Source organism: Daphnia pulicaria, chromosome 3 (assembly GCF_021234035.1).
Source record: "Daphnia pulicaria isolate SC F1-1A chromosome 3, SC_F0-13Bv2, whole genome shotgun sequence".
Classification (NCBI taxonomy): domain Eukaryota; kingdom Metazoa; phylum Arthropoda; class Branchiopoda; order Diplostraca; family Daphniidae; genus Daphnia; species Daphnia pulicaria.
The window spans coordinates 8,897,300-8,909,821 of record NC_060915.1 but is presented as its reverse complement, the minus strand read 5'-3'; the positions used below and the strand labels follow the sequence as shown (position 1 = coordinate 8,909,821).

Genomic DNA, 12,522 nt, shown 5'->3' with positions numbered 1-12,522 from the left:
GATATTTCCTTCGGTGGTCCGAACCACGTAGGAGGGTCATCTATCTTTGCCATAAGAATTGTTCTTGCGCTGCAATGCTGCATGACTATTCATTGGTTTTCTAGCGGACAAGCTTTTCGGTTTCTCCGCGGCTGTCAACATTCGGTAACGAGACAATGAAGAATCAAAAATGCAAAAGAAAAAAAAAAAAAGAAAAAACAAAAAAAAAAAAAGAAAAAACAAAAAAAAAAACATGAATGTTCAAATTCCGGTTTTTTTCTCAAAGAAAATTAGCATTTTCAAATCAGTTTCAAGCAATCTTCAGTAAGTTTTTAACTTTTTATACATTTTATTTTTTCTGAATTTCATTCGATCGCTATTGGTTCTTTTTTGTTCTTTGTTCTAAAAAAATTCCCCGTACATTTGGCCAAAATTAATTGTAAAATTACTCATCAAGAATCAATTTCAGAAATTCCCCCAAATCCACACACTATGAGGAGTCAAGAATCGCTATCGTATCTTGTCATTTAATACATTTTCCATTGAAATTTGAAGCAGCAGTTGATGTTGTTTTTTTCGGTTTTTTAAGACAAATAATTTTTATTTTTATGACATCACCTTTTATTTATTTTCTTTTTGGCCTTTTCTTTTCTTTTGAACAGATGAGTTGGCCCAAGTTTGAGTAGGATGGATGGATTCTTCTTGTCATGCAAATCAAGATTTTTCGTTCATTCACCTGCGCAAACGTTGCGTGCTTGATTTTAGAAAATATGCATTGCTTACATTAAAAAGCGCAGCAGTATCCAAAACTAGTTTGGCAAACCAGCTTGTTCATTCTTGACCGTGAAATCAGGAAGACGTTGTACTGTATTAAAGCCAAAAATTCTCGACATGTGTTGATGCATACGATACGGTGACATTTCAAATGCATACGAAAACAAAAAAAAAATAAATTATTGGTCATTCAACTCTCCTCAAAGCACAAATAACGCAAACATACGCTCAAACCGGATTTTAAAAAATTAACTCATTTGTAAGTCAAAGCTATCGGTTGAGGACTTGGAGGTCACCACGTAAACAACTACATGGAAGTTTATATTTGAGCACGTAAGCGTACGCTCACGCATGAACTCCTGCTTGTCCATCGCCCACTACCATGCCCAGAGGGGAAGAGACCCAGGGTCAAGAACAAAACAAATGGAAGCTTCAGAGGAAGAATATCAAACAAAGTTCTTTGCCAGTTTCATCTGATGTACTAATGATAACAACCAAAAATCTTTTTCAAGTATGACTAAACTGACCAATAACTATTTTAGATTCAACAGCTTGGTTTCCTGAAGATGGAAATTTACCGGTAATTTGGCCTTCATTTTATTTTTCATGGCACGATAAATAAATATTTGCTTTTACAGGTTCCAAGATATAAGGGAAAAATATAATCATTATTCAACAGCGTTAAAAGCTTCAAGTGCTGACATTGCAAACTTGGGCTCACTGAACTCGCCTTTTGACTCACGTGAATTATCAGCGCGGTGTACTGCAGCACTGACCAACCACTTGAGGTTTAAGTTGGATTCCAGGTATTTCATGGCAGTGTCAAAGCTCAATTTCTGGAATATAATGCTGTCAAACATGTTCAAAAGGCACATTTAAATTAAATGGTTAACATTCAAATTAGCTAAATAAGATACCCAACGAGTTCGGCACTTGCGATTATGATCGCATCAGAGGCATCTTCGTCTACGATGGCCAACATCAATTCTGAAAATCCCACGAGGCAATCCTCCATCAGGGAAAGTTGAGAAATTAGCTCTTGGTTCTTCTTCTTTTTGCTAGACTGTCCCGACACTTGACCACAGATGAAAACAAAAAGAGCGGTGTAGAGTTGCAACATGTTCTCTTGAAGCTCCTCGTGTTCGGGGTCCTGGGTAATACGAAAAAATGTCAGGCTTTGTAAAATGATAGGATAAGCTTTAAAAAAAAAAAAAATTGGGAAAAACTTACATTTTTTACGGTAATACTGGAAGCATACTCAAGTTGAGTCAACGTGTAAGCAATATACGGCCAAAAATTATTCACGCCTACAGAGTTAGCTATATCTATTAAAGCAGCTACGCAGCTCGACCGTATTTTGGTGGGGATTTTGTTTCGCGCTAGTAAATCAAATAAATTCAAACAGAAGCCATCCAAGTACGGCAGACTCTGGGTCCCAAGCGCACAGAATAGATCCCCTATCAGACTCACTACCGTAGGGGAAGGGTCAAGTGATTCAACCGACAATTTGAAATAAGCTATCATCGCGGGCAAGTGCACGTTTAGTTCATCATGAGGCAATAGCGAAATTGTCGTAGAAGTAGCCAAGAAAACATCTTCTTTATCCTTAACCACCCCTTGAGGACCTTCAGATGTTAAAAGCGACATCAATTTACACATGAAGTCGTGGCGCATTTGGATCTCCTCTGCTTTCAATTTCCTCATAGCTCTCGAAAGCATAGCATAAGGGAAATCATCTCCTTCAGCCGCCACCTCCAATTCAAAAATTTCAAATTATTCGCTGGGCACTTTCCGGGCATAATAAATGAATGACCTACCTCATAGCGAAGCCGTCCCATCAATGTCGTGATAGTCTCTTTGACGGTTACGTAACAGACATCAGGGGAATTAAGGAGCACGTCCACCAGCGCTTCTTGAGCAGCACATTTTTGAGAATCGCGAAACTTTCCAGAGCATTCCAAGAGTTTTTTAGCGATTTTCTTGTAGTAGCGTAGAAACCAGGCCGCAACCAGTCGAGTACCACCTTCTTTCTGTTTGATTATAAGAGAAGTTTTAATTCGAGTTAATTTTCAATCAATAGCGTGGTGTTTACCTTTTTGGATGTTATTTTGAAAATTTCTCTGACTAGTAACGAAAGAGTTTTGCTAGCTGCTGCGGCTACTCGATGGTCATCATCTTCCAAGTGTACTAGTAGTCCTTTAATTAGTTTCCTAAGGTCTGAAGGAATTAAAGCTGGGCAAAATTCAAAAATTCGACCCATTAGGACTTGAGCAGCATAGCGAACTTTAGCGCTCGTTTTGTCGTAAATTAACTCCCAAATATTGGCCATGAAGGGAGAAATTTCAGAGAAAGCTTTCTCCGGTTTCAGTTCTTCTAATATGGAACCAATAGTCCACAATGCTGCATTGCGGTATCGCCAGTCGGATCTCTAAATATTGTTAATGAGCATCAGTCGAAAAAAGAGTTCTTGATTCAAGTCACCGTGATATAAAAGAGGATCTTTGGTGTAACGTAGGTGGCAACCGTATTTGAACAGCATTGAGCTAGAAGCATCAGACACGAACAAGCTCCGTTAAATGGTGACCAGTCATCAAAATCGTCGATGTCGTTTGGATCGTCTTGCCAACCAACTAGTGCCGACATCAATAATGGAACTAACTGTAAAAACAGGATTATAAACAGGTTATTTATAATGGGCACACTGTTGTGGTACCGAGACACTACAGAGGGTTTTTTTTTTAATCATCCCAACCTTATTAGGCAATGCTTTTTCTGCATAACAGGACGATGGAACAACATCATGTGCGGGATCGTAGACACCTGACGCCAAATTAAACTCTATCTCTGCAACAGAGCACCAAAATTCCATTCCTTGTAAGGCAATATCCGAGTCGGTCGATGCCATCGCCTTTAATGTAATCTAAAATTGACAAAACAATCACAAAAATGTTTTAATGATTCACAAGAAACTCGTTAATTGTTCAAGTTACTGGAACAATGGTCGATTCCATGTAGTTCTCCAAGTGATGATAGTAACATGAGCCAATCTTTACCAATATTTGTAGCCAAATCATTGATTCTTCAACACTAGACGATTGTGTGCCGTCGCAGACAACTTGCATGATCGCATCTCGACCTTCCTATTTATAAATAATTCAATGTTTTCTGCTATCACAAATTTTCAAAAACAAAATACAAAAGCAATTGAGCCCAATACCTCAGTGTCAAATGTCGGGTAAATGCATTCCAGAGAACTTAGTAGAGCTCGGGCAGCTGCCAGACGAATTCTTGTAGTTGATTTGCTGTCCTCCATACAAAATAGTATGGAATGGAGGATTGACGTGTAAGAGTTGACCAAAATGACCACATGCTAAGACAAATAACATTAAGAGCATTCAGAAATGTGTTATTAACCAGTTAACTCACAATTTCTTGACAAATATACGCGATGGTCTCTAAGGCTGCCTCTTTTCGATGTTCGTTTGCTGGTTGAACGACCAAGTCGCAAAGCTCAGAAAGCAAATCCTCAAGAGAAGTCATCTCAGAAGAAGGCTGTGTTCCCGGGAAGAGTTCAGCTACCGCAATGTAAGCCAAACATTGGGCGGCACAACTTGGATGAATGTTTTCTGTTCCCAAAGTCGAAATCAAACGCTCACGCACGGCCATGCGAGTTTCTTCTTCAAGTTTTGACCATCTCTGTTGACACTCTTTCTTCAGGGTCACATCTTTAACAGTCAAACAGTTTTTCAGTTGGAGGCCAGCAGCTTGACGAGCAATAGGTGAGTTGTTTGGATCAGCAATTACAACAGACATATTTGAAATAAATTGACCCTATAAGTATGAAAATAACATTAACAGATAATTACGTGGTGTACTAAACTGAGATTTGTTTTAATGAAACTAACCATATCATCCTGAGCACACTTTTCCAACATCAAATGGGTTTTGGCCAATACATTCTTGTCTGAAAACGATACATCTTTATTAATTAAGGATTTAAAATGAAAGTGATATTATAGCTGCAATATGATGTGAGGAGTGTCGTAACATGTTGAATCAAGAAACTTTGTAAAAAAGCCCCACAGACAAGTAATATGCGATGCAAGATTGTGATATCTACAATGAACAGGTATTAAGTTGCATTGTTTACCTGGTGAAATAGTTTGTTCTAAATACTGGATGAGACACTTCAATGAATTCAACATTTCTTTACAATTAGAGCCTTATGGCTGCCGGTGACTGTTTAACTGTACGGCACGAGTAGCTTTGAGATGTCAAATCTAAATATCGACGCATAACTCTTGACTAAAATCTGAATTCTGAAATGACACAGAATAGGCCTACGACTGTCAATTATTTTTTAAGTCGTCGACTTCGGCTGATCATTTGCCCGCAAATTTCGATTTTTGAACGGAAGGCCGGTTCGGATGTAGAGATTCTGTTGGCTGCCGCTAGGTTCTTGGAACTCAGATTGAAAGATGTTGTTTAGCATCGAGTCAAATCGACACTTAAAGTTTTGTTGTTTCTTGATTCTTGCTGTCGTTTTCATCTTTAGAAGATGCTCGCATAGAAACATTAGGATTTAGTGAGATTATAATTACATTTTCTTGTACGCAATGGCCAATTCTCAATATGATCTCGATCTATCGGGTGGATTAATGCCAGTAAGTTCACTCTTTAATCGGCTGTATGCTCATTTATGGATGTCGACTAAGATCGGTGTTTTGTTTATGCAGCAAATTCAAGCTCTACTAGCACCGCCTTTGTTGGAAGATATTTCAAAAGAAAAGAGAAAAGACGGATTGGCATTGCATCCCTACTACAGACGACCAGGACGAGGTCATAATCGCGATAGTTGTGATGCTTGTAAAGAGGGAGGTGAACTCATTTGCTGTGACTCTTGCCCAGCATCCTTTCACCTACAATGCCAGTAACATAATACCATAAATTTAAATTTGTTTCTAATATTTACATTATTCTGTTTTAACTGTTTCAGTGATCCTCCATTAGAGGAGTCAGATTTACCCAAAGGTTTGTGGAACTGTCACAGTTGTCGTATGAAAAAGGTAATTTTAAACTTGTGTAGAGTTTAAAGAAAAACAATTTACCAACAAAACATTTGTTTTCAGGCCCAAGATGCTGCAAATCCTCTTACAAATTTCATAGAGGTGGATGACGGAGCAGACTCTGATTCCAGTAAAACTGGAAAAAGACCTTATAACTCAGCAACTCAATCAGTAGGCAGTGGTCAGGGAGCCCCTGAAAGAATATCTGGTCGCCGTCGAACCAATAACTCGGATGATGTTGATGTAGAAACCACTGGAGTTAGTTCAGAAAAGTCCAGTGATAGAGAAGACGTCATTGTTGATAATATGGGCAAAGTCTCATTTTTTGCCCCTCTCATCAGAGTAGCAGCATCTATGAACCCACAGCAATTCGAACTCCCACCAGAACTTGTAGAACCTATTCCTTTTCCAGGTAAGCTAAAACAAATATTAGATAAAAAATTTATCAATGAGTTATTAATTAACTTGCCATTTTCTAGGTACCAGTAAATTGTGTATTTCGAAAAAAACCGGATCTGGCCCCAAAAAAAAATCACACGAACTTGATAACGGACTCGTGCCATTACCGTTACGAGCGTGCTTCTACTGCAGCAAGTATGATTGAATCAGGTTTCTGTTTCTACATAGTTACATCATCAAATTCATCTTTCGAATTCTTAGGAGTTGCCGCAAGGCGCCAATGGTTGCCTGTGACTTTTGCCCCCTGGTTTTCCATCTGGATTGTCTGGATCCTCCCCTTGTTTGCATGCCAGTTGGCAAGTGGATGTGCCCCAATCACCCTCAAAATATTGTAATATTTTGCCTTTTAAAGGAATTTTTCCGTTTTTCTCACAGAAATTTTGGATTCTTTATTACTAGGAATATAAATTGTTGCCTGATTCACGACTTACCGAACGAGTGAAGTTTTGGTCGTTCTTACAGAGACCCATTGACCATGAAACTGTAAAAATCAATTTCCTCCGCAAAGTAAACCGAAAAAATCCGCCTTTTCGTCGGAAGGTCGCACTACCTGGTCGTCCTCGTATGAGGGTAAGTGTTAGAGGTGCTACTCTTATCTTTGAAAATAACTAACGAAGCATTTTGCAGGTCCCACAAATCATCAAGGACCAGTATAAACATCCACCGTTACTTCCGGCGCGTTTAAATGGAGCTCAACCATTTTACTGGTCGTCCGTTCTCCCAGAAACACGGAAGGTATGTTTATTTTCCTTTCAAAATATGGACTTCCCCTTTTAATTTGTTAACCATTTCGTCGAATTCCAGAATTTGAAACCATTCGATAAAAATGAATTAATTGACGAGGAAAACAAAGATAGAGAACAATCACGACTTCAGGAGGATGCTCAGCAAATAGCAGCAGACTGCGAAGCAATGTTTTCAAACGAAGGCGAGACTGTCGGAAAATTTGATACTACGTTACCTGAACGGAGAGATAAAGAATCTGTGGAAGGATCGAGCTCGTGAGTGGTTCACAAATTAAAAACGCATCAGATTATTCATCATTCAGAAATGTCTTTTATGCTCAGCTCTTCTTGGGATGGATTGTTTGCTGAAGAGTTTCAAGAAATCGAAGCAGATGTCAAAAATTATTTGGGAACCCTGAGGCGAGGCATGAAAGAGAGTCACTTGAAAGTCTTTATGGAGCAGCTATCGAGTAATGATCAAAGCTTTTTCCTCCGCAATAGAACGGGATTCTGACTTTTTTTACTTTTTTATTTTCTAGATGATTTGCTGAGGGCAATGGATCAAGAAACAATGAGAGCTCTTGCCATGCAAAGAGTGCAGCAGCTAATCCTGAACCCAGAATCTCGCTCGTTGACTGTGTTCCCTCTTCCTGGAATGATGTCCTCTGGTTGCAGCACTCAATCTACAGTCATTCCACAACCTTGGCTTCAGGCCAGCAGTGCTTCCGACAGTGGTAATACTATCTGTACGAATTACAGTCTCGAATGGATCAACAACTTTCTATCTTCCCCTCTTATCGGTTCAATAGACAGTAGTCAAGCCCAGACGAATGTCTTCCCACGACAGCCTAGAGCATTCCTCTGCCCTCTTAGCTCAGCTTATCCACCAGCACCCATCTACTATCGCCGACTTACTATTGGCACTGGTATTATTTGCCCTTCTATGACTTTATTTGAATTATTGGTTTTATTTTTATTTTTTACATTTCTGTGCGTTAGGTGCTGACATGGATTTGAACTTGTCTACTTTCGGTGCGTGCAGCTATGTTTCCGGACATCACTCTACTGTGTTTTACGATGAGGTATTTTAATGTCTACTCTAAAGCCAATAATCTTTTATGTAATTGTTCGTTCTTTTTTTTCTAACCCAAAACAGATGTCGAGACATTTCGAGTTACTAAACTATAGCGAGCACGGAACCGTTGTTGATAACGTCGTGTATTGCTGCGATGTGGACGTGGATGCAGACACTTTCAAATCTGAAGCGGAAGATGTCAAAGAGAAGAAACCGTCATTCCAGGGGTTAGATGATTTTACGAGACGCAATGGTGATAGAATGACCAGCACCCCTTCACTCACGGAACCAAACGAGGTAAATTTCTTTGCGCGCTTTTACGTAGAACTTGGGAGGGACAAAAAATTAACTTGGTTTGTTGGGCAGGCGTCTCGTTGTGGATGCCGCACCGACGTCAGTTCTCTTGGCTCAACAGGTAAAAGTGGAGGATGGGAAGGCACTGCCCTGCTCACGCATGGTTCTCACATCAAATTCGGGTGCATGCAGTTCATTTTGTGTATAAGCAACACCAACGAGAAACCTCGTTTTATTCATAATTGAAAACATTTTGCGGTTCACTTTTTTTTTTTACCCTGCTCGTCCTTAAATTCCGCGATTATTTTGTTTGTTTTCCCCTTTGTTCAAATAAAATTGTCAAGCCGTGAAAAAAAAGTACAAAATATCCAACCATTAAATCGCGTTTAAACATTGTGTATAACCTACTCGGAAACTGGTCTTGCAAATTTTTGCGATACACAATAAGCAAATTTTAATTGATTCCCTATTATTTCTTGCTTATTTCAAGTCAACTTGACGACAACATCGAGCTAAATATCAAGTTTATTTATAACTACGACGGATTTGTGTATAAGATCCACATAGGATATTATGTGTATATATACTGTATGTTTACGTGGCGATAATGACTTGAATACAGATTGAGACTTTCGAGATAAGGCACCAGCAGCGGGGGTGGAGTTGAACGGTGAGTTGACAGAATTTCTCACCTGTCGAGGACCTTGCACAAAGTGCCATTATTCCCACCGACGAAGATGTGGCCGCTGCTTGAGGGGTCGGGCCGGATGCAATTGACTGCCTGACCCACATCCAGTCGAGACAGAGGGGTGAAAGTCTGGAGGTCGTAACTGCGGACCGTGTTGTCCCATCCACCCGAGTACAGGTGAGTTTTCGGCTGCTGGCCGCATGCCAAAGCGTTGATTATGCGGTCTTGACCCTGTTATTTGTTGTACAAGTGAAGAGAAAGAAGACAACAGAACAAAAGTGAGTTGCAACCAGCAGCATTGAACTTAACCAAAATATTTCAAGAGCAAATCGGAAAGTCAAACGACCAGGGGTGCCCAAAAAGTGCCTTTATTCCCTATACTTTTCTGATCTTGTCTAATGTACCTTTTCTTGACACGAAATGATTACATTTTTTAGCGCAAAGTAATTTCTCTTTATTTTTCGTTTGAAAGCAAACGGCGTACGTTAGCGGATGTTGACGCTCACGTGGTGTCGGTTGCTTGTATTATACGATACCGCAGCACCAGACATAACCGGTCAAGCGCTTCATATACACATCAATGAACTTGAGCTCTTCATCATTGCCGATGAAATGACGGGGTTTTTCCTTTTCTTTTTTTACCGAAACACCTGACTCTCGAAGAGAAAAATGCTGTGCTGATAGTAACTTGATTCTTTTTTTATTCTTTCCCTTCTATTCTTCTAACCGCCAACTGCTATCTCTATTTCCCTCTCTCTCTAATCAGTGACCTCAATCCTCGACCTTTTGCCTCGTGTTACCTGCCGCCGCCTCTGAACTGCCAACCTGCGTAGACCTATTCATTTATCTTTCCCAAAATTTTCTCGTTTTTTGAATTTCGTTTTTTCTTTTCTTTTCAAGTTCACTGACTTTGTTACAGAGCGAAAGACGCGAACACGGACACTTACTCACCGCGTCGAAAATTTCCAGGAAATGACCGGCTCCTTATTCTCCTTCATCTTATTGGGGCCGCAGGTATATAGTTTGAGAGAAAGTGTCCATTTGGAATTCTTCATCTAATGTAACACGTCGCTCAAGATGGACCTGACCCCAGCCAAAGCCCCCCCTCTCGCTCGACCCCTCTCTTATTTCTTTCTTTTCTACCATCTGTCTTTCTAGATCCCTCTTATTCTTGTTGTTGTTCTTATATTTTTACCTTTCGGATTAGAGAAGAGAGAAGACAGAGATAAATGCCTAATTAGACTACTACATATACGTATATAAGGTTCTCTCTCTTATTGTTCTCACCTTGATGATGCCAATGCGCTTGAAATGGGCCTTATCGTCTTCCAGGATGTGAATGTCCATTCCGTCTCGACTGAGGACGGCGATGCTCCCGTCCAGCCGACACATTGGCCCGCGAGCTTCCAGCACTTTGGTGGTGCTCAAATGGTGGCCGCGCTCCGTCTTCTGGATCTTTTGAACCAAGAGGTCGCGGTCACGGATCGAGTAGAGGTGGTCGTCCGTCAGGTCAAAGTCCCAAACTTCTTCGCTGGTTTCGTACAGGTGAACTAATGTATCGCCTTGCCAGATACGAACCTTCATGAAAGGGACGCAATGAAAATCAAAAGTTACGTTCTAATTAACAACAATAACGTCTTCCCCCCATCTTTGGCTTCCCCCCTGTAATTACAGGTAATTTCCACATGGTGGTGCTGGTTATAGCCGATAGCGCAGGGTGAAATATTATTACGTCAAAATGAAATATCTATTATCTACCTTGCCTTCCGTGTCGCCAGAAGCGACCAGGTCGCCTAGCACACGTATTTTGGCCAAACTGCCTTGATGCTCGTTTAACTCTCGGATGATGGTGTTTTTTTCAATATCCCAGACGACGATGTTGCCACCGGAAGTTCCGGCGTAGAGTAGGGTTCCCTTGACGGCGATACAGGTGACGGGGCACTGATTGGCATTGAGTTCGCCCACAGCTTTCAGATCTTCCTTGTTCCATACCTGGTATATTCAACATCAATTGAGTTTGAATTTACACAACACAAACTTGTGTCAAATGATTAAATGAACACAAGATTTGGTTGGCGGTTTGGATTTGGGGGGTGGGGGTCGATTTTTAATAATTTCTATCGATATCTTAAGTTGCTAATTATAAAATCATTTCGTCTGCTTCGTTTTGTTTAAAAGTTTCGAAAAAAGTTTAATATTACAAATAAATTACATTTTTGGAAATGTACGTGGCTGCACGAAAAGCAACAAAACAAATAAAATTATAAAAATGTGGTCGTCGTGTCAATTCTGGTGTCATGGCTCTCCATGCTCTCCAGTCTCCACTCCATGCTGTTTCTCAGGTAAATAAAACTATTTAAGAATATGAATGGAATGTTTTTGGGAGCTCAAATAGAAGTGTATAACTTGTTCCAAATTTGTGAAATGTTGGTTCTTGACTATAGAATTTTATATGTACAAGCCCCCTGTCGATGCATGGCAATATGTTGCACTATGTAACCTTCTCTCTTGTGCAGATGCCGAAGTCCAGAGCCAGCCATCATAACCTAAAGATCTACAAATTTTGCTTGTGTTGCTATTGACCTGTCATCAGCAGCAATATCAGTATCATCACCTGGGTAATAATTTTTGTTACTTTAATTAACGTTTAATCTGCTAGATATTTTAATGACACATGACTTGCATAAATGCAGTATATCACATTTGTACCTTAACTTCTCCTGCTTATTAACTATTAGGGTTTACCTACTGTCTAATTTACCGACTGCAGATCAGGCCTGTTTTTGTACCTCACATCTTTTCTGTGGGTAAACAATCAAATTCAAAAAATATTTGAACTTTAAACACTTCAAGCAAAGTACAAAGTCTAGAAAAATTGTAAGAGGGACCTGCCGCCACTCGGGCACCTCTTCGTACCTTTACGTTTCCACCTTCACTAGAAGTAAACAGACGATCGTTTTGAATGTCAATAAACTCGATGTCGCACTTTGGCCGCTCTGAATTGGCCAACGATTTCACAATTTCCAGTGGCATTTTTCTTGTCACTAATCTCCTGTAGAGCAAATTAAAAGAATTCTAAGAAGTTAGCCGATGGCTTCTGATTGTTTCTCGCAGCTCTGCGCAGTGTTGACTCGCGTTTGCCGTGAAAAATCTCGGATCCTTTTTATATGTTACGTGACTGGTCAGATTTTGGCTCCTTTCTCTCGGTGCTAAATTTGGCCGGCAAGCGCTACTCTAGAAAGAACACAAACTAAAAATAATCCTCGCTTCCGTTCTCGAAGCTTCGGCCATTTTCCAGCAAAGTCGTCATACTCACGTATTCACAATCTCGACTGCTTTTTCAATATTTCAAATTTATCCGGGCGCGACCGTTCCCTGTCACCTCACTAGCTGAATCACGTACTGTCGATTTAATTCCAATAATTTTTTTTTAAATAAACAACTTTCTCCGATCCTGATACC

The 12,522-nt window shown here is 40.1% G+C and overlaps 3 protein-coding genes across 5 annotated transcripts; 1 reads left to right on the top strand and 2 right to left on the bottom strand.

Annotated features, from left to right (window-relative positions):
• Positions 1-1,334: 1,334 nt before the first annotated feature.
• On the bottom strand, positions 1,335-5,117 carry LOC124329025 (importin subunit beta-1-like). Its single transcript, XM_046787937.1, has 12 exons — positions 4,904-5,117; positions 4,659-4,717; positions 4,180-4,584; positions 3,971-4,123; positions 3,744-3,893; positions 3,511-3,673; positions 3,235-3,413; positions 2,846-3,181; positions 2,571-2,783; positions 1,984-2,505; positions 1,671-1,903; positions 1,335-1,602 (listed from the first exon to the last, which is right to left on the bottom strand). The coding sequence occupies exons 1-12, from the start codon at positions 4,956-4,958 to the stop codon at positions 1,422-1,424; spliced, it is 2,649 nt and encodes an 882-aa protein (XP_046643893.1). The 5' UTR covers positions 4,959-5,117; the 3' UTR covers positions 1,335-1,421.
• A 113-nt stretch (positions 5,118-5,230) lies between these two features.
• LOC124329039 (PHD finger protein 12-like) lies at positions 5,231-8,830 on the top strand. 3 transcript variants are annotated; one of them, XM_046787972.1, is made up of 15 exons: positions 5,231-5,417; positions 5,490-5,683; positions 5,750-5,819; positions 5,883-6,231; positions 6,299-6,413; positions 6,480-6,609; positions 6,678-6,848; positions 6,906-7,013; positions 7,083-7,279; positions 7,346-7,473; positions 7,543-7,749; positions 7,813-7,929; positions 8,003-8,085; positions 8,160-8,375; positions 8,445-8,830. In XM_046787972.1, exons 1-15 carry the CDS (start codon positions 5,370-5,372, stop codon positions 8,616-8,618), a joined length of 2,307 nt encoding a protein of 768 aa, XP_046643928.1. In that variant the 5' UTR covers positions 5,231-5,369; the 3' UTR covers positions 8,619-8,830. The 3 variants fall into 3 exon arrangements, with proteins under 3 accessions (XP_046643928.1, XP_046643930.1, XP_046643929.1); XM_046787973.1 differs by having other exon boundaries at positions 5,232-5,417; positions 7,543-7,737; XM_046787974.1 differs by lacking the exon at positions 7,813-7,929 and having other exon boundaries at positions 7,543-7,737.
• On the bottom strand, positions 8,753-12,213 carry LOC124329173 (F-box/WD repeat-containing protein sel-10-like). The gene is made up of 4 exons (XM_046788220.1): positions 11,977-12,213; positions 10,819-11,052; positions 10,348-10,638; positions 8,753-9,291 (listed from the first exon to the last, which is right to left on the bottom strand). The coding sequence occupies exons 1-4, from the start codon at positions 12,091-12,093 to the stop codon at positions 9,061-9,063; spliced, it is 873 nt and encodes a 290-aa protein (XP_046644176.1). The 5' UTR covers positions 12,094-12,213; the 3' UTR covers positions 8,753-9,060.
• Between the last annotated feature and the right edge of the window lie 309 nt (positions 12,214-12,522).